At 52.4% G+C, this 17362-nt stretch overlaps 8 protein-coding genes across 8 annotated transcripts; 2 read left to right on the top strand and 6 right to left on the bottom strand.

Annotated features, from left to right (window-relative positions):
• Nucleotides 1-333: 333 nt before the first annotated feature.
• On the bottom strand, nt 334-717 carry QC763_600767 (uncharacterized protein; the record flags this gene model as incomplete). Its single annotated transcript, XM_062913927.1, has 1 exon — nt 334-717. The coding sequence occupies one exon, from the start codon at nt 715-717 to the stop codon at nt 334-336; it is 384 nt and encodes a 127-aa protein (XP_062763018.1).
• Nucleotides 718-741: 24 nt separating this feature from the next.
• On the bottom strand, nt 742-1088 carry QC763_0094590 (uncharacterized protein; the record flags this gene model as incomplete). The annotated part of the gene is made up of 2 exons (XM_062906279.1): nt 742-937; nt 1021-1088. The coding sequence occupies 2 exons, from the start codon at nt 1086-1088 to the stop codon at nt 742-744; spliced, it is 264 nt and encodes an 87-aa protein (XP_062763017.1).
• Nucleotides 1089-1649: 561 nt separating this feature from the next.
• QC763_600770 (uncharacterized protein) lies at nt 1650-4434 on the bottom strand. Its single transcript, XM_062913928.1, has 3 exons — nt 2817-4434; nt 2714-2762; nt 1650-2657 (listed from the first exon to the last, which is right to left on the bottom strand). Exons 1-3 carry the CDS (start codon nt 3626-3628, stop codon nt 1866-1868), a joined length of 1653 nt encoding a protein of 550 aa, XP_062763016.1. The 5' UTR covers nt 3629-4434; the 3' UTR covers nt 1650-1865.
• Nucleotides 4435-5201: 767 nt separating this feature from the next.
• Nucleotides 5202-6990, bottom strand: QC763_600780 (uncharacterized protein; the record flags this gene model as incomplete). Its single annotated transcript, XM_062913929.1, has 2 exons — nt 6153-6990; nt 5202-6101 (listed from the first exon to the last, which is right to left on the bottom strand). The coding sequence occupies exons 1-2, from the start codon at nt 6582-6584 to the stop codon at nt 5202-5204; spliced, it is 1332 nt and encodes a 443-aa protein (XP_062763015.1). The 5' UTR covers nt 6585-6990.
• A 409-nt stretch (nt 6991-7399) lies between these two features.
• Nucleotides 7400-7723, bottom strand: QC763_0094560 (uncharacterized protein; the record flags this gene model as incomplete). Its single annotated transcript, XM_062906278.1, has 1 exon — nt 7400-7723. One exon carries the CDS (start codon nt 7721-7723, stop codon nt 7400-7402), a length of 324 nt encoding a protein of 107 aa, XP_062763014.1.
• Nucleotides 7724-7964: 241 nt separating this feature from the next.
• QC763_0094550 (uncharacterized protein) lies at nt 7965-10564 on the top strand (the record flags this gene model as incomplete). Its single annotated transcript, XM_062906277.1, has 3 exons — nt 7965-8033; nt 8923-9205; nt 10110-10564. The coding sequence occupies 3 exons, from the start codon at nt 7965-7967 to the stop codon at nt 10562-10564; spliced, it is 807 nt and encodes a 268-aa protein (XP_062763013.1).
• Nucleotides 10565-12041: 1477 nt separating this feature from the next.
• Nucleotides 12042-13181, top strand: QC763_600790 (uncharacterized protein; the record flags this gene model as incomplete). Its single annotated transcript, XM_062913930.1, has 1 exon — nt 12042-13181. The coding sequence occupies one exon, from the start codon at nt 12042-12044 to the stop codon at nt 13179-13181; it is 1140 nt and encodes a 379-aa protein (XP_062763012.1).
• A 394-nt stretch (nt 13182-13575) lies between these two features.
• Nucleotides 13576-17362, bottom strand: QC763_600800 (uncharacterized protein). The gene is made up of 4 exons (XM_062913931.1): nt 16725-17362; nt 14399-16636; nt 14226-14347; nt 13576-14167 (listed from the first exon to the last, which is right to left on the bottom strand). Exons 1-4 carry the CDS (start codon nt 17063-17065, stop codon nt 13797-13799), a joined length of 3072 nt encoding a protein of 1023 aa, XP_062763011.1. The 5' UTR covers nt 17066-17362; the 3' UTR covers nt 13576-13796.

Raw genomic sequence — 17362 nt, 5'->3', positions numbered from 1 at the left:
TCGAGATGGGGAAACTGAATGGGTAACGTAACTTCCACGCGACCTCCCCAGCTCTCGACCTTCCATCCATCTCCTCATGCGACATGCTCACTTCACGAGCTATATCCAACAACTCCGGGTTAGCCACCCACGGCACGCAGATATGTCAGGAAACCACACGTGTCAACTCCTGCGCAATTCATCCTATCCTACAACCTACCCTGACCAATTGCGACAACTTCAGTAAGACCAGGTCTGCCGTATATTGCTCCCGCCTGGAGTGTCCTTTCCATCCCTCTACCCTTCCCCAGTCGTAGTCTCACTTCCTGGTAGGAATCCCCTCCCTGTGTCGATTCAATCCGCACGAGGTGCCCAAAAGTCGCGTCCATGGACGATTTCGGCGAGGTCAAGGAGGGGTGCATCGAGGGGGACGGTTCCGTCTGGGCCGCTCTCGAAGCCCTCTTCGCCACCTGGGACCCATGGTACCCAGAAATCATCCTCTTTGAGAATGGGGAAGGTCATGTTGAATTTTTCGGAACCGAAAGCGTCAGAGTAGGTTGTTGTGTCGGAGAGATTTCTCGCGGGTACGCATGCCGACCTGACGATGGGATTCGTGGTGTCGACGATGGCGGTGCGAAGAAAAGACTTCCCGTAGTTCAGCGGTGCACCGATCAGCCGTGTACTCCACGCCATGCGGATTTCCTCATGAATGACAACCGAGGCGGCATGGGGTGCCATGGCCCAGGTTTCCCGAGTAGCGCGTCATGATGTTGCGCGTGTTTCCGTATATATTTCGGGTGGTACGACTGTCCATGTGTGGCTCTGCGGGATCATGAGGACGGCACTGGAAGGGCCAGCCAGGTTGGCTACTAAACAGACGAGCAAGAATATGACGAAGACGACTAGCTTGGTTGGCGTGCCGTAGTCCATTCTCCAGATCCCACGCAACTCCTTGGACCTGATATTCACCCATGGTCAGCTGGATGACTCAAAAAACACAAAGAGGGGAAAGTTCACTACAGACATTTCATTTCCGCAAACGCAGAGCCAGCCCCGAGGAGCCCAAGTGGAACACCCGGCGGTTTGTAGAGCAAATGGTAGCGTATCATGTTCCAAATAACTGGGTAGACCCTTTGCGAATGACGGGCTTTCGGACTTCTTCGTTTACCACGAAGAAATCGTTCCATACCCGAGAGATTTGGCTGCGAGCTTGCTCAACCAATGGCCAACTACGAGGGTTGAGACGATGAAGAAACCGACGGGTTTTCTTGGCAGCTTGAGGTGTTGTCGTGGTACTAGGCTTATCTTGGCTCGATGTATTGGTGGTAACCTCTTGGGTTTCAGACGCTGACAAGGATACCCGTCTCTGGCAGGTAAGAGTCTCTGTCGAGTTCTTCAGAAATTGGTCTCGCTCAGATTCTCTTGGAGCAATAACAGATATTTTGCAATCGCCCACTTGAAATCCTTTCACCAATGGTATTGGTTCATTTCTCGCACAACCAACAGCGCAGGCTATCAAAAGTCTTCTTCTTATCTGGAAAAAATGATGAGGTCGGCGCATCGCGGCCTCCTTGGCTTTAGACGAATGAAGGCTCAGCTAGTCTGGACTGGTCAGTGTTATTTTTGGCAGCGTAGATTGAAAACAAAACCGATCCAAGAGTTCCTGCAACGGGGAAGACATCTATTTTTAGTAGTCACCTAGGTAGGTACCTTACTCATATTTCGACACATCTCTTGGTAGTTATCGAACTGTCCGGCAACCCTTGATGAACGACTGGCGGGAGGTACTATTCCATTTATCTGCTGTAATGACTGTACAAGCTGCGCCTCTATCTATACCCAGCTCTATATTGTCTCTACCCAACTTTAAAGTACTTCCGGTAAGACTAGACCATGGCTCGGGAATACCGCTTCCCCACCCTCGTCTTCTGAAAGTTCTCATCGCTATCTGATGCGTACATTTGCTTGTCGTTGGCCACTGGTAGATCAACATTGTCGAAGACCGGACGGGAGAAGCGATTGTACGCGATAAACGTATCGCGGTCCCCAACGGCAGCATTTACCGGCGTGGGCGCGCGCATCGATTTTCGAGGGAGCTCGACGGCGTCTTCGATGATGGGCTGGACGCCGTAGTAATTGTAGATCACATTGAGAGAAGGAATCGAGAGACCGTGCACCACAATGGAGAAGAGCACGAGCCAGTAAACGACCGGGATCATAACGCGTACCAGGTTCGTCTCCTCTGCGTCGCCCTCGCCGAGTTCGGGAAACAGGTGGCGGGTGTGCTCGACGTAGAAAACGGCTCCAATGCCAATGGGACCAAAGTAGCCCATGAACATGGCTTCCTTCCAGTCCTTGACCACTTTGGGCATGAACTTGTAGGACATGAAGATGGCGGGAATGCGCCGGAAGAGCAGTACTAGGACGCCGAGGCCAATGAGACGGCCGTAGGTAAGACCGGTCGTCTCGGGTTGGTGGAACTCGGACCAGGGAATGATGGTACCAATGTACATGAAGCCGCCGAAATTGAGCAGCACGTCCATGCAAGAGTTGACTTCGTCGTGGCGCTCCAGAGTTTCGGCAAGATACTCGCCATCCCAGTTCATGGCGTTTCCGGCGACGAAGCAGGCGAGAAGGTCATCAGTGCCGAGCATGCCGCAAATACCGACGAGCCAGAGCTACAGATTTGTCAGTCTTCAGCCGTCTTCGAGGGCAAGTTAGATCCAGAACCTACCCCGATGGCCGTTGGGTAGAGCAGATAGCTCTCCGAGTCGACCCACTTGCTGAAGAAAGATGATTAGCACAAGCACAGTTGTTGAACTCAAGAGAAGACTTACCGGCGAAGGGCGAACTTGAGAGCCAGGCACGAACTGTAGCCGACAATGGCTCCAATGACAACCGACATAAGCACAATGTACAGCCACGTCTCGACAAACCAGTTCTTCAAGGCAACACCGACGCCCCCGCCAAGTCTCCCAACGTCTCCTGCACGAGTTACCAGCTGAGCCGCTCGCTCGTGAACGGTTCCGGTGCTATGGACCCCGGCACCGGGGACATCGGCATGGCGGATGAGATAGACGGCAAGCATGAGAAAGGGGAAACCGAAGCCGTCGTTGGCGCCAGCCTCGGAGGAAATAATCTCGCGTAGATGACGGGGAACGAACTTGTCGGCAAACGGCCCCTTAGCGATGGCCTGTGAGAGGATCGGGTCGGTGCATGTCACGCAAGAACCGATGACCAGGGCGGCGAGTAGTGTGATGTTGGGCACGCTAGCCAGCAGGCAGAGCGTGGTGCACAACCACATGATGGTCATGATAGGGAGAAGGCAAAGGGCCATTTCCTTCCACCTGTGCAGGTTATACTTGGCCGGCAGCTGGAAGCCGGCAATGACGAGCTGCACTCCGATGACAACCCGAGCCATACCCAGCGTGATGTCGCTTGTCTGCCCCTCAGCCGCGGATCCCCACCGAGAGCTGTCGAGGAATTTGGCGGCGATGGGACCGAGGATGATGCCGATGACGACGGCGGGAAGAGCCTCTCCTAGAAACCATCTGCTCTTGATGAGGACTGAAATGATACCGTAGAGCAAGATGAAGGCACCCAACACGGCCAAGACAGTGTTGAGCTCGCTGACATCGAGGTTTGGCATCTTGGCGATATCCCTTGGCCTGCAAGTAACGACAGCTTAGTGAGAAGGGCAGAGAGACCCAAAAAAAAACTAAAGGCTTATGGAAAAGAAGGCAAAAAACACAAGCTGCCAGAGCCCGAATAGAAGAACAGAGACAAGAGAAAGAAAAACAGCAGAAGCGAAACAACCGGGGCTGCCAGAGTCCTGGAATGAAAAGAAGAGAGGAAGGAATGGCTGGGTCGAGGAGGAGATTGATATCAACTTCGACTTATCCATCGCCGGCAAGCCAAGAGCAGATCGTTATTCTGGAGACAGGGGCCAAGAAGCAAAAAGATGACCTCCAAGACAACCCCAAAAAGGCTTAGTCGACCTTTAAAGGGATGTCTGATCGTCGTTGCTTGAACGCCGCACCAAGACTGAACCCTTGAATTCTCCGATGCTATTCGACGGGAGCCTCTTGGCGATAGCCTTGGCCGCAGCTTGGCAGAGTTAGACCTTGGCGAGAATTCAAAAGAAGCGTCTGCTGAAACCCATCACCGTGCTTCAGCTTCGTGTTGAAGCGACCCTGTGCCCTGGAAACGGACATCGCGATCGGCAAGTTGTGCCGGATGCGATCGACAAGATAGTAGAACTGGTGTAACTCCAGCCGAGACTACCTCATTGCCCCGTGGGGTCGCCGAAGGCAAACCCCCACGTCTCGCCTTGGGAGCAAAAGACGATTTATATTGCCGATATCCCAAAACAGCAAGTTGTCGCGTGCCATCGAGTGGTTGCTAAACGTGGAAATTCGAAACAACGAAACAATGTCCCGAAACACGCACTGTCCGCGTTCTCCCGAAAACCGCCAAGCGTTGAGATAGGAGCTTGAAAAGGAGTAACTCCGTAGTGCAAAGGAAAAGAGCGTTATTGCCGGCGGCAATTTGTGGAACTTGACGAAAGGTGTTCTGGTATACACTATAAGAGGAGATCAGCATCGTGTTTACCACATTTGCCAAGCAGTGTCTCAAAACTTGCCAGCATTCGAACATCTGGAGCGAGCAAGCGGATCTGCGGATCGGTGGTGACAATGCTTTTGAGCCTCTTTGCCTCAGAAAAAGTCGCTCAGGTAGTTCGCAGTCCCGGGCTGTGAGGTGCAACTAAGGTGTGGCAAAAGTGATGATGTTGGTGTGTGTGTGAGAAACAAGGGAGCGCAGACTGCAAGATGAAGCAGTGAGTGGGCCTGTGCTCACGCCCCACAGGCTTTCCTGTGTCTTGTTGTCGCCTCTTGATCAGCAGGCTTCATATCTAGGTAGGTACACGGTCTCCTCCAGACCGGTCAAGTCCCTTATACCTTACTCTATGTTCCAGAAGGGTTCAAGTTTCGAACTACACGAGGAAGATTCTGACCACATATAGTGGCTCCGAAACCGCTCCATGACAACCTTCAAAAAGCCATACCTAGCCAATCATTCAAATCCTATAGCACCTTGTATAATCGCACGAGTCTCCCAGCTTCAAAGGTTATTTATTGCCTTCCAGTTCACATTTTTGCAACATTCTACCTCCTACAACACATACCCCGTATCCAACAACAGCAACAGCACCCTTCCAGCCATCACATACAAAAACAAACCCCTCCTCCCCTCCCCCCCTCCACCTCCACCTTTCCAACCAACCTCCCCCTCTCCTCCTCAAACACCCCCTCCAACTCCTCCTCCCAAATCCACTTCATCCTCTCCTGCACCGTATCTCTCAAAATCGGCACAGACTCATCATAGCTCATCCCCTTCATACTCTCCGCCTGCATCTGATACAAATACCCCGCCCCCCGACTCGTCTCCTGCAGTTTATTCGCCCTCGGCATCCTCACCCGTTCATACACCCCCATCCACTCTTCCAGTTTCCCATCCCCCCGCCTCATAAACTCACCCATAGCCCTCCCAACAACAAACCCATCCTCCACCGCCTGCCCAGCCCCCGCACTCTGATGCGGAACCATAGGATGTCCCGCATCCCCAACTAGCACCACCCTCCCCTGTTCAAACACCCAACCCTCCGCCGCCTCCCGGTCGTTAATCTTCCACTTTGACACCTCCTCCGGTAGTAACCTGATCAGTTCCTGTACTATCCCATCGCAATCCCCAAAATCCCTTTCCAACTCCGCTCTTGGGCAAGTGGCGGACCAGGACTCTTTCAGGTCTCCGAGGGATTCCTCCGGGATGGTGATACAGCCCACAAAATTTAACGTTTGGGTTTCGCCTTGGGAGATGGGGTATACCAAGAGGTGCTTGTTTGGTCCGATCCACATAACATGATGGGATTGAATTGGCCAGGGGGTAGGCAAGGCAGAGAACGGCAACAGGCCACGGTAAACTATCTTGCCTGAGTAGAGAGGGGGACTGTGAGGGAGGTATTGATTGCGGATGGGGGAGTGGATGCCGTCCGCGGCTATGAGGAGGGAGGACGTGGTGGTTGTGGTGTCGGTGAAGGTTATTTTGATCGCGGATTTTGTTTTCTAGGCGTTGTTAGATATCTATGGCAAAACGGAGAACGAGAAAGGACTTACGGTGACGGACCGGCACTTCTTCTTTGTGTGCAATGTCGCTGCTTTTCTCTCCTTGATAGCATCGAGCAGAACCTGGAGCAACTCCGCCCGTGATACGGCCGCCTGGCGGATCTTGCCTGAGTCATTGGAGTAGATGGTCGTTATCTCCTCGCTGTTGTCCCAGCGTCGAAGGGTGAAGAAAACACCATCTTTTGAGCCAGCGATAGCGTTGATCTTGTCGCCTAGGCCGATTTGGTGGAGGAGTTTGGTGGCGTTGACGCCGAGGTTGATGCCAGCGCCGATTTCGCGGTATTGTTCTGCTTGTTCGTAGATGTTGATCTCGATTGAGCCTGGGGGGCAGAAGTGGTGGAGGAAGAGAGCGGTGGTGAGGCCCGCGATGCCGCCACCGATGATGGCTATGTTGAACGGCCGTTTTGAAGTCTTGAGGCCCATCGCGTTGTTTGCGTCTTTGATGATGAATCAAGCGGTGTAAGGTTCATTGTATCTTGAGAAGAGGGGTCAGCTGGCTTTTTGTGACAATGCATTGAGAGGATCAGATGGGACATCTGGCAAGGGAGGTCATGTCTAGTGCACCCACTTGGCAACACCTGTTGGGGCAGTTGGCGCATGACGGAATGCAGCTTCGGCCAGGTTCATGATATTGCTCCATCAAGAGTATTTTCCTGTTGTGGGTATATTTCCATATTCCAGGCAAGTATAGGCTGTGGTGGTGGTGCGCTGACAGATGTAAGCTGCAGGAGATCATGGAATCAAGACATGACAACTGCGGCTGACCCAATGTGTCGGACTACTCTCTCCTCGACACTCTCTCCTCGACAATGGGGTTCGGCTATGATGCCGAGTAGACGAGGTGGGGGTCGAAGAGGGGGCATGATGCCCGCATGAAGCTATTCCCGACTTATCTGCGGTCGCGGGGCTACCTGGTGTTTTTTTGGTTTAGACCCGTCACACTGCATGTTTTGTCGGAATGCTACGTTGGGTGTGGGAGGATACCTAGTGAAGCATTTTATGTTAAAAGAGAGGATGCATTGCATAACATATAGCCCAGTCCGATGCTGAATCCTTAGTTGTGGAAATCAGACGCGACACAACTATGATAAATGAATCAAAAACAACATCAACAGTATTGTCAAATGTGGCCCATGTTATTTCCCAGAGGCAGCTAGCTGCCCAGTATCAAGTTCCCTTCACCTAACGCCCCAAGCCCCTTTAAGATAAAACCCCAAGCTTCCTTCACCCAAAACCCCTTACCGAACTGGGTCACCAATCTCCGAGGCTAGGAAGATTTCCCGGTTGATTCCCCAGGTCCGGCACCTCTTCTCAATCCAGGCTGGATCATGGGGGCGGAGCGGAAACTCGAAAACCAAAGTGACAATTTTTTTGGTGCCATTGGTGATGTCTTCTTTAATCTCAACAAGATTGTCCCTGGGCCCGGTGTGGACGTACGCGCGCGGATTGCTAGGGTCGTGCGAGAGAGACATCATGACATCCATCCGCGCCGGCTCGTGAGGGCACTTGGTGCAGAGGATGGGCTCCTCCGGCGCGGTGGTCGCGTTCTGGGCGGTGGACATCTTGTTTGATTTTGATCTGATCGAAGGAATTGTTTAGTTGTTGACGAACTTCATTGGGGAGAAGCTCGATAACTTACAGTGCTTGAGTCTTGAGCTGGGACAATTTGTCTTGGATGATGGTGTCTTTCTTATGTTGGCTTCAAAAGACAGAGGAGAGGTTGTGGGGAGGAGGGAAGAGTTGAGTGAGAGCGAGAGAGAATGTATTGAAATAAACCTGCGGGAACTTAGATTGCCAGGAAGCATGGACCGACGGCGAGACGGGGCAGCCAGCGGCGAGATTGGGCTGGGGGCGAGCGATGACATCGTCAAGGTGTGTCTGATGACATCGTCGAAGTGATGACATCGTCAAGCCCATCATGGCACTGCACCTCGCATTGCATAAATCCCACACGGAGAACCGGGGCAGTGTTTGCTGGTTATTTATTCAGAAATATAGGCCTCTTGGCCCATCGAAATCTTTTCTCTTGCCCAGTTATCAACAGGTCTTTGAAACAAACAAATCACAACCTTTCCATCGCATCACTCTGCTCTGAAGCCATATCTGCCATCTCTCCCTGTTCTCTTTGAGCATTCTCTTTGGCCAAGTCTTTACCTTCATCACCAAAAGACCAAGATATCCTTGTTGTCAAGCTACCTTATCTGTTCGCAACCTCCTATATCATCCATACAAATCCACCAACCCTAGGCACCACCTCAGTCATGTCAACTCCCGCAGAATCCTCCCAGGATTCCCCTGATCCTGCCCTACTCCGAGACATCAACATCGAACAAGCCCTCAAAAAACAACCGAGAATGGGTTCGCAACGTAACATCATTTTCCGACCTCCAGCCTGAACACTCCCTTACCTCCGAATGAAGCCCAAAGAGAAGAGACTTCTACAATACGAGCTCAGCCGCTGGGAGAACAAGATGAAAGCAAAAGGTCAGGCGGTGGACAATTCCCTTGTTATTCAAGTAGCTTTGCTCTCGTTCTTAAGATGGTGAGTTTCTCCTTGTTCGTCCATTTGAAGATCATGGCTAAGGTAATGTTTTTATAGGTTCTGGATCCTGGTCCGCTTTTTGGAACGGCGCCGTGTCTTGCAAGATGACTTCCTTGTAGTGGAGGGAACAAGCGAGATCTTTGGCAGGATTGGTGGCACTCATGCAAGCGTATTCGATACCTTGTTTCTGATGTATGCTAACAGCATCTTTTTACCCAGCTCGGCTATCGATACATGATAGAGTGCGTCGGCTATCACACTGAAGAAATAACCATTATCAAGAACAAGTCCTCTCAGAACGCCATGTTAGCTTCTGTGGGTCTGGGAGGACCATTCGAAGGCATGGAAGACTGGGACCTGGTTATTCATAATTACCAGACGCCAGGGAGGCACAACCGGGGCTTTTATGTCAGCGCGGATGTCACCAACCGGTGGTGTGGGGAGCCGCTTCCTGGACAGTATGCTCTCTGCGACTGCGGACAAAGGCACCCGAAGAACGCCGGTATCTTGGAAGCTGGTGTAATGCAATGATGTGCTACCACGAACGACTCTGAGTTGGTGTACTCGAGAAAGAAGCTCAGCGAAGTGACACTGTGGCAGAACATGAACCGGTTTTGGACAGCTTGGGCGATTTCTACTGATACATCTTTGATTTACACAATTTCGATATCATTGACCTGACGGTGTTGTCGATGTAGAACTACTGCCTCCTGGTCCGTGGATCAGGCCTAGACAAAATTGTGCAAGCTTCAGGATCCCGATACAATCTACATCTTAGAGACCTCGCTTGGAATCAAAGCACGTTCGCTACTCCGGCATGTAGTAAAGGTGAGAAAAAGGGGTTGGATGGAGGGGGAGGAGAGCAAACTCCTACTTCAACCTGACATTTCACAAACCTTCTTTCCAACCCAGCAGGGACTCATTTCACCAGGTTAAATCGAAGCGGCTTGCGATGAAGCTTCCCCGAGGCAGCTATCCTCATCCTGCCCTAGATGAATTTATCTCCGAGTTTCAGGCAAGCGATTTTGACCTTGGCGGCACTAAAATGCTCAGCGACACTCCCACGGGGACGGTCTTTCTGGTTCCATGGATCTCAGCACCTCGATTTGATCGCTATGACGATTTCAATTTTGGCAATGGCAAGACAGTAGTCAAAATCATCGGTCAAAACTGGTGCTTCCCTTGAGAACAAGGAAAAGGCCGAACTGGGAGTTGACTGCTTCCAGAGGCTGACCTATCTTTCGGAAATCGGCGTGACCGGAAATCGCGCGAGGAATACGCTGCAGCTCATGAGATATGCAAGGTTCCCAGCGCAAGAGCTCTTCTTACATAATTTCCTCTTCCAGCACTTGGGTGATACTGATTACAATGTTGCGCGAAGAACAACTGACCGGTTGAACACCAAGCTAAAATATCTCCACGCCTGGTGTTTGAGCACGCTCAAGGCGGGCAACTTTTAGAGACTGTAAAGAAGCGTTTCGAGAACCGGGACAGTATCAAGGGCTTTGACTCTGGACATCCAGTCGAGGCATTGGCCGTGGAAAACTGGCACACCATCATCCGGTTTATGTTTGAGATTGGTACAGCCTTACAAAACCTCTCGGGCACTCATCGTGCCGTCACCTTGTTAAACGTCTTCTTTCGCCACAGGCTCTACCCTCCAGACGTCTCCGAAAAGGTGGTCAAAGCCAAGCCCTTCCTAGACCGGTACCAGGCCGTGTTTGGGAACCCCTGTCTTCCAGAAGAGGTGGACGACACAACGTTCTGGAAATCAATGGATTACCCTCGCCCCGTTGGCGACCCAGACTGCGACAAGGGGGAAGGACGCCATGAAGTTCGGATATTTCGCTTGCCAGCTTAGAGAGGCAGCACTGCCAGGGCTGAAAGACATCAAGCAATACCCTGCAATCACGACGGGCCATGACGATCAGTTTTCCTCCCGCGTTGCATATTCGTGGAGATCATCAAGTTCATCGACTAGATACGAAAGGCCGAGGAAAGAAGGAATGATGCAATGGCTATCAAAACCATTAATGACATGCTCGTGTTCATCAAGAGAATCGTCATTGACGAGCGGCTGAAGCTGCAAATCGATCAACGAGTATCAGAGGACTCACTTGAGCGGCAGTATGGGTGGTGCCAGCCCACTCTGGATGCTGTCCATGACCACGGTCGCAGATTGATCTTCCTCGGGATAGCTCTGTTCCCGGACAAACCTGACGGAGAATTGTCGCCCTGGGATGACGATAACGATAACATGCCCGGTGATGATGATGCGCCGGCGGATGGTTACAACGACAGCCCGAAGAGCAAAGGTCAAAGTTCGAATGCCAGCGACAAAGCAGACAGCAAGAAGAAGGACTCGAGCTCTGGAACCGATGGTTCTGGAAATTGCTCATCGTCAAGCTCCCGCCCAAATTCGGTAAGTCCCGAAGAAGGTCTAATCGTGGGGCTATCGTTGGACGACTATGGCTTCTTGGAGGACGCTTTTACCCCTGATCTCAACTATCACCTTGATAACGAAGATAAAAGCGAAGGAGATGTAAATAAAGTTGAGAAGGACAATAGTGAAGAGGTTCCGGCTGGCCATGATGTCGATCGATAGATGTATGCCGAGCAGGTGGTCATGAATCTTTCGTGTACCATCAACAGCTGAGGTCGAAAACAATAGATTTTAGTGAGTAATGTAGATTAGTATACTCGTAATAAATATCGACCTGTTGTTGGGTGGGCGTTGGTTGCTACACACTTGAGCATTGATGGCTAATTTGCCCACTTGGGCATATATAGAGAGAAGCGGTGAAGCGGACATGGAAATGGCCATGGTGGATATTCTGGGGAATGAAAGGGAGAAACTTTGGTGAGAACAGCACCTTGAATTCAGGATCAGACGATCAAGAGACCGCAGAGGTACCATTTTGGTGGATGCATCAGAATGCTACATACGCAAAAAGATTGTGATAAGATAGGAAAATGAAGTTGATGTTGTATGATAGTGGCACTGTTTGTTGGTTTGCGGCTTACAACAGTCTCCAAGTGATGTCAGTTGCCCCTGAGTGCTCCCTTTAATCGATTCTAATTTGTCATTGGTGGAAGCTCCAAAACACCCCACCCGTAGGGCTGAGAGTCGCTAGTATAGGCAGCACCTTACGTCAGTGGGGCTAGGGTCCCCGCACCCCCGCCAAAGCTTCAAGTGGTCGCATGAACGTTGAACCTTCTTTATGCCTTCTACTTCACCAAGCTTCTTTAAACCTGATTACATCCACATCATCCGATACCATCCAAACACATTACGCCAAATCAGTCCAGTTTCTATTTGTCGCACCATCACCTTCACAATGACAACCGACCCCCTCAGCCCAGCCTCAGTGCTAGGCTCCATGGTCGAAGCCCTCCCCACCCACTCCAAAGACGACACCACCTCCGACCTCAGCTCCTCCCTCGATGCCATCACCCTATTCATTCACAGCTGCTTCACCAACCTCTCCTTCCGCCTCCTCGGCCTCAACGAAGACCAAAAGATCGAGTCCGAGTGCGCCAAGCTCGCCCCTCGCCTCCCCCCGCCATGGAACGCCTCCGCCAGCTCCCACAGCTTCATCTACGCCCACCCCCAATCCTCCATGCAATTCGTCATCCGCATCGACCGCCTCGGCTCCAAGATTGAAGTCCGGGGGTTGGCCACCGGAGACGAACGCATCGCCCGCTTCGAAATCACACCCAAAGATTACATCTCCAACGCCTCCCTCCCAGTCCGCATAACCATGACACCCGAAGGCAACGAAGACCGCTCAGACCTCTACTCCAAACTCTCCAACGTCTTCATCTCCGAAGCACGTATAACCGACCTCGTCTCTTTGCTCAAAATCTCCATCATCCAAAGGTTGATACCATCCCTCCAAAAAGAGGGCTATCAAGAAGACCCAGCAGCATCAGCCACCCGTCTTGATCCTAACCCCCGTAGACCACAAGACCCCCCTCACCTCCCCCCACCAGCCCAACCAAACCCTTACCCTGCCCCTGACCCGCTCGCCAACCCTCCCCCAAGGCCAATCCCAGCCGGTGACTTCCCGCCACCTGACTTTGAAGACGAATACGAAGTCAACCGACCCCCTCGAGGTCCCCTCAACATGCCTGGTGGGAATTTCGGAGGGCTGGGACATAACGATTTGTACCCTCCCGGCCTGGGACCGGATGATCCCATCAGAGGCAGCTTTGTCGGTCCGGGCGGGCTAAGGAGACCAGGTGGGCGCGGAGGGTTTGCAGGGGGCGGTATGCATCCCACGTTTGACGATCCGTTGTTTCAGGGACCGAGGGGAGAGGGAGATGGGAGTTTTGACGGGCAGGTTCCGCCTGGGGCGAGGTGGGATCCGCTTGGTCCGGGGGGCCAGCCTAGGTTTGGGGGTGGGAGACCGGGTGGTGGTAGGGGAGGTAGTGGGTTTGGAGGGGGATTTGGGGGGTTTGGGGGTGATATTATTTGATAGAGTATAAACTTTTTGAGAAGAGGTGCAGGGGGAGAGAATGATAAGGGCGTTTTGTAGCAGTGTTGTACGCTTTATGATGTTATTACGAAGAAACGATGCTGATATTATTGTTTTGATGGGCGAACTCCAAGTCGGAAGCTAGTGACGACACATTGTCGTTTATGGCCATGACGAATCACCAAAAAGAATCAGCTAGTTTGATGTCAAGCAAAACTTGCAAGTGGCCCATTCCAGACAACACTCATCCTCTTTCGCTAATAAGCTGTCTCTGGCCCTGCCGTGATTTAATGACATGTTTATATAAAATCAACGCTTTGTACACCTCGACTACATAAACTTCTACCACCCCACCACCCCCCAAACCTATCGCTGTTACCTACGCATATACATCCCCATAATAAACCCATCCAACCCTCCCACTTTCACTCACGCGACCGCAACCAGTTTTCTCATTTTCTTATCCTCTTCCCATCTCATCATCCCTCTAAAAATATCCCCAAATCTCCCCTCCTGCACCTCTTGATAGTAGCCCATAAGCCTGAAATGCCCCACGGGCAAATCAGCCTCCGAGTTCCAGGGCAGCACCTTCCCTTTGTACGTCCTGGCCAAGTCCTACTGAGCCAGCTCCCTCAGTTTCCCCTTCTCCTCATCACTAAGAAGTTCAAACCAGTGCTGAAAGTTCGCCGTGTTTTCCTGCGCCGCCTTGACAAAGAACACCCTCAGATACTCACCCGTCTCGTCGTTGCGTACCTTGTCGCCAAAGTCAAAGTTGCCCGCAGAGACGGCAGCGCCGAGGTTGACCAAGTCGTTGGTCTCATCCTCCCAGCCCTCGGACCCGTCGTCTGAGTCGAGGTCTGCAAACTGGGACGCCGCCGCAGCTGCTACCTTGGAGGCTGGCTGGGCTCCTGACGCGGTGACGAGGTCGTCGACGAGGAGCTTGAGGATCTTGAGCGGGGCAGGGATGATGGTGTATTGATCAGGCTCTGCTGGTTACGTAAGCTTTTATCACTGACATGGGGGAGGGGGGGAGGGTGAACTTACGCAACTTGGTCTGGGATCGTGTCCTAATGCGGTTGCCCTCGGAAATGATGAGTTGGCCCCTGACCTGAACCTGCGCGACGCGGGGGTCGTTGAGGGCGTAGACCTTGGAGAGGGCGATGATGCTGTGACATGTCAGTATTTGTCTTTCGATGTGTCTTCAAGAATGTACTCACTTTCTCGCAGTCTCCTCATACCCCACAAAGTTGACCGAGTTCTCCAACCACTTGGTCAACACAACCTGCAGGCCATTCTGCCCGTTTATGTTGATGCTGCTCAAGAACTCCACAACATCGTGAGCGCCCACCTCGGAAAGGCGAGCAAAGACCAGGATCAGAGACTGTATCAGACCAACATTCTGAGCGCTGTCGAGACGCTGCGCAACAGCCTGCAAAAGCTGTTGCAAAAAGGGACCAAGCCTCTCTTGGCCAGCCTTTTCAACGAGTTCAGCAGCAACACCACCAACTTCAGCGGCGGCATTGTCCTCCAAGTTCTGACCAAGGAGACGGTCGATAATGTGGAGACAGACCTCTAACCCAGAACGGCCGTTTTCGTCTTGGTAGTTAAACATCTGCTGATGGTCGTGTTGGAGCATGTATTTGACAGCTTCGGCAGCCGGCCTAAGAACCTCAGCTTCGTCAGATGACATAAGCAACCGATTGACCTTGGGAAGAACCGTGGCAACCAAGCCGGCGGGCAGCGGCTCAACACCAAAGTTGAGGAGAACGGCGAGAATCTCGGCCGCAATCGTAACCAGCGGCTCATCCTGAGTGAGATTGGCAACGTCAAAGGTGCTAGTGATAGAGGGCAGAGCCTTGCTGCAAAGGGCGGTATAGAGAGCTGGGTCTTCGATCTGTTGAATCCTCTCGGCAAGCTCGTAGAAAATATCGTTGACGAGGCCATCGACTTGAAGGTTGGCAGCACCATGCTTCACGACCAAGAACACCAAGTCGAGCGCCTTGCTCTCGGGCGAGAGGACAATACGGTAGTCCATCTTGAACGCTGACCTAAGCGTGTCGAGGAGAGTGACAAGAAGATCCTCGGCATCGTCAAGATCGCTCATATCCTTGGATTCGAGGAATTGCTGGATAGCGACGATAATGGGCACTTGCGCTTCAATGGGAGCGCCACCGATAATGAAGCCTTCGACTGCCTTGACGCAAGCTACCTGCACAAGCTCAGACTCGTCCTGGTTCATAGCGGTGATGACGGCGTCCAGCAAACCAAGAGCTGGCTCAAATGTCCTGGCCAAGGCACCAGCAACCAGATAGCCTCTAGCGCGCAACATGGGCAGGTCCTGCCTGCCAATGGCGTAGTTGACAAGCTCCAGCCAGGCGTGGGACATGTTCAGTGGGATGTTCTTTTCGCAGTCATAAAAATCGTTGAAGAGGGAGATGAACAGGAAAAGAGCCGCCTCCTGCTTCTGCCAGCTTGGGTGCTCTCCCACGAAGAGTGTCTTGGTAAACGCATACAACCCAACGAAGGCGTCCTCGCCCATCCACTCACCCATCTTGATGAGCAGGTCACCGCAGGCGGTTCTGGCCGTGTAGTTTGAGGACACGGACGTCTCCTCGGCAAGGTAGAGAGAAACATCAAGCTCCCAGAGGCCCTCCTCCTCTTGGCTGACCTGCCCGTACCTGACGAGGATCTCCATAAGTTCAAGAACCCAAGGCGTGTTGTGTACCGATCCGTGACTGGCAATCTCAGCCTCCAGCGACTTTGCCACAGGGCTTGCCCGCATGCACTGGTTAAGGAAGTCCAGCTCATCCAACACCAGGACGTCGACCGAATACGGAAGGCCATCTGTGTCTTCCAAGCGGCTCTGCGAGTCGCTAGTAACGTAGAGTGCTTCGTACACAGGTCCCAACCGCTTCAGCTCCTGCCATGTTACCGTGAAGAACTTGGGGCTCTGAGGCAAGAGAAGAGAACCAAATACGGTCTTGATCTTGATCAGAGTCTTGAGGACCTGGATCTTGAGCGCAACTGGGCCGTACCACTCCTCCGGTTGGTTATCCGCATTGGCAACTTCTGGAAGCGGGCTGGAGACGACCTGCTCCATGAATGGAAGCCACCCAGACAAGACTTCATCGGCAAAGGCTTTAACCTCCTTCTTGTGGCCATCCTTCACAACTTCCATCAGGTCGAAGCAGGCGCGCAAGACAGCGACAGCCAGCGCACGATGCTGAGACTTGCGGTTTACGTTCAAGGCCACCTCGTAGCATGCCCTAATAATGTCGCGGGCCAAGCTAAAGAATTGCTCATCGGTGATAGCCTCCTCTACAAGGTCCTGCAAAATTCGAAGAGCGCCATGGAGCTGAGCATCGTTGCCAGTTGGCATAATACCCAGTACGGTGGGCAGGAGGTTGGGCCAGTTGTGTGGGAAGTCGGCGACGGCGATCTTCGAAATAAGAAGACTGTTACACAAGGGGTGTTAGCTCCTCCTTCCCTGTTCTCCAACAGCTAGCATCCTTGCCCGTGAAGGGGTCTTGTGTCTTGTTTTACCTGGCCGAGACCTTGACCTTGCGCTCATCCTGCTCATCCTCGGGAGCTATGGCGAGGTTGAGAATAGTGGTCTTCAAATACTCTTTGGTCTCGTCGGAAATGGGCACATGGTCCGGATCATTGCCCTCGGGTTGCCAGTTCTTCTCAACAAATCTGCGGAGGGCACTCAGGGATGCCTGTCGGATTCCGACCGCGAGCTGCTGTGATAGGCCGATGCGTGTGAGTGCTAGAGGAAAGTCAGGGTTCCTTTGGGCATGTCGGAGTTCGAGCTCGGCCTGTTTTCGAGGCGCTTCTTGGGGCTTTTGCGTGTCGACAAGGACTTGGACGAGATGGGCGTCCATGGTGGACAGCTGGAGCTCGGAATAATGATTCGCGGGGAATTGGGGGGGTTACGCCGTATTCGATAAGAGCTGTCACAGCTGGTGTTGTTGTATAAGAGTAGACAGAACCTTGCTGTCCACGTTTTCGGAATACTTTTAGGCAACTCTGGACGACACGGCGAGCTGCTGTCAGAGCGTGACGGGACTGTCTCGAAATATCAGAATGGCGGTGTTATCCGAAGGTGGGGTTGCATTTCAGAAGACTGACGCCTCCTCCAAAATCTCGAGTGGAGCGCTGGACCTCGAAGCTTAAGAGGT

Source organism: Podospora pseudopauciseta, chromosome 6, assembly GCF_035222475.1.
Source record: "Podospora pseudopauciseta strain CBS 411.78 chromosome 6, whole genome shotgun sequence".
In the NCBI taxonomy this organism is placed as follows: domain Eukaryota; kingdom Fungi; phylum Ascomycota; class Sordariomycetes; order Sordariales; family Podosporaceae; genus Podospora; species Podospora pseudopauciseta.
Note: the sequence above shows the minus strand (reverse complement) of the source record. Positions and strands in the feature narration are given on the sequence as shown.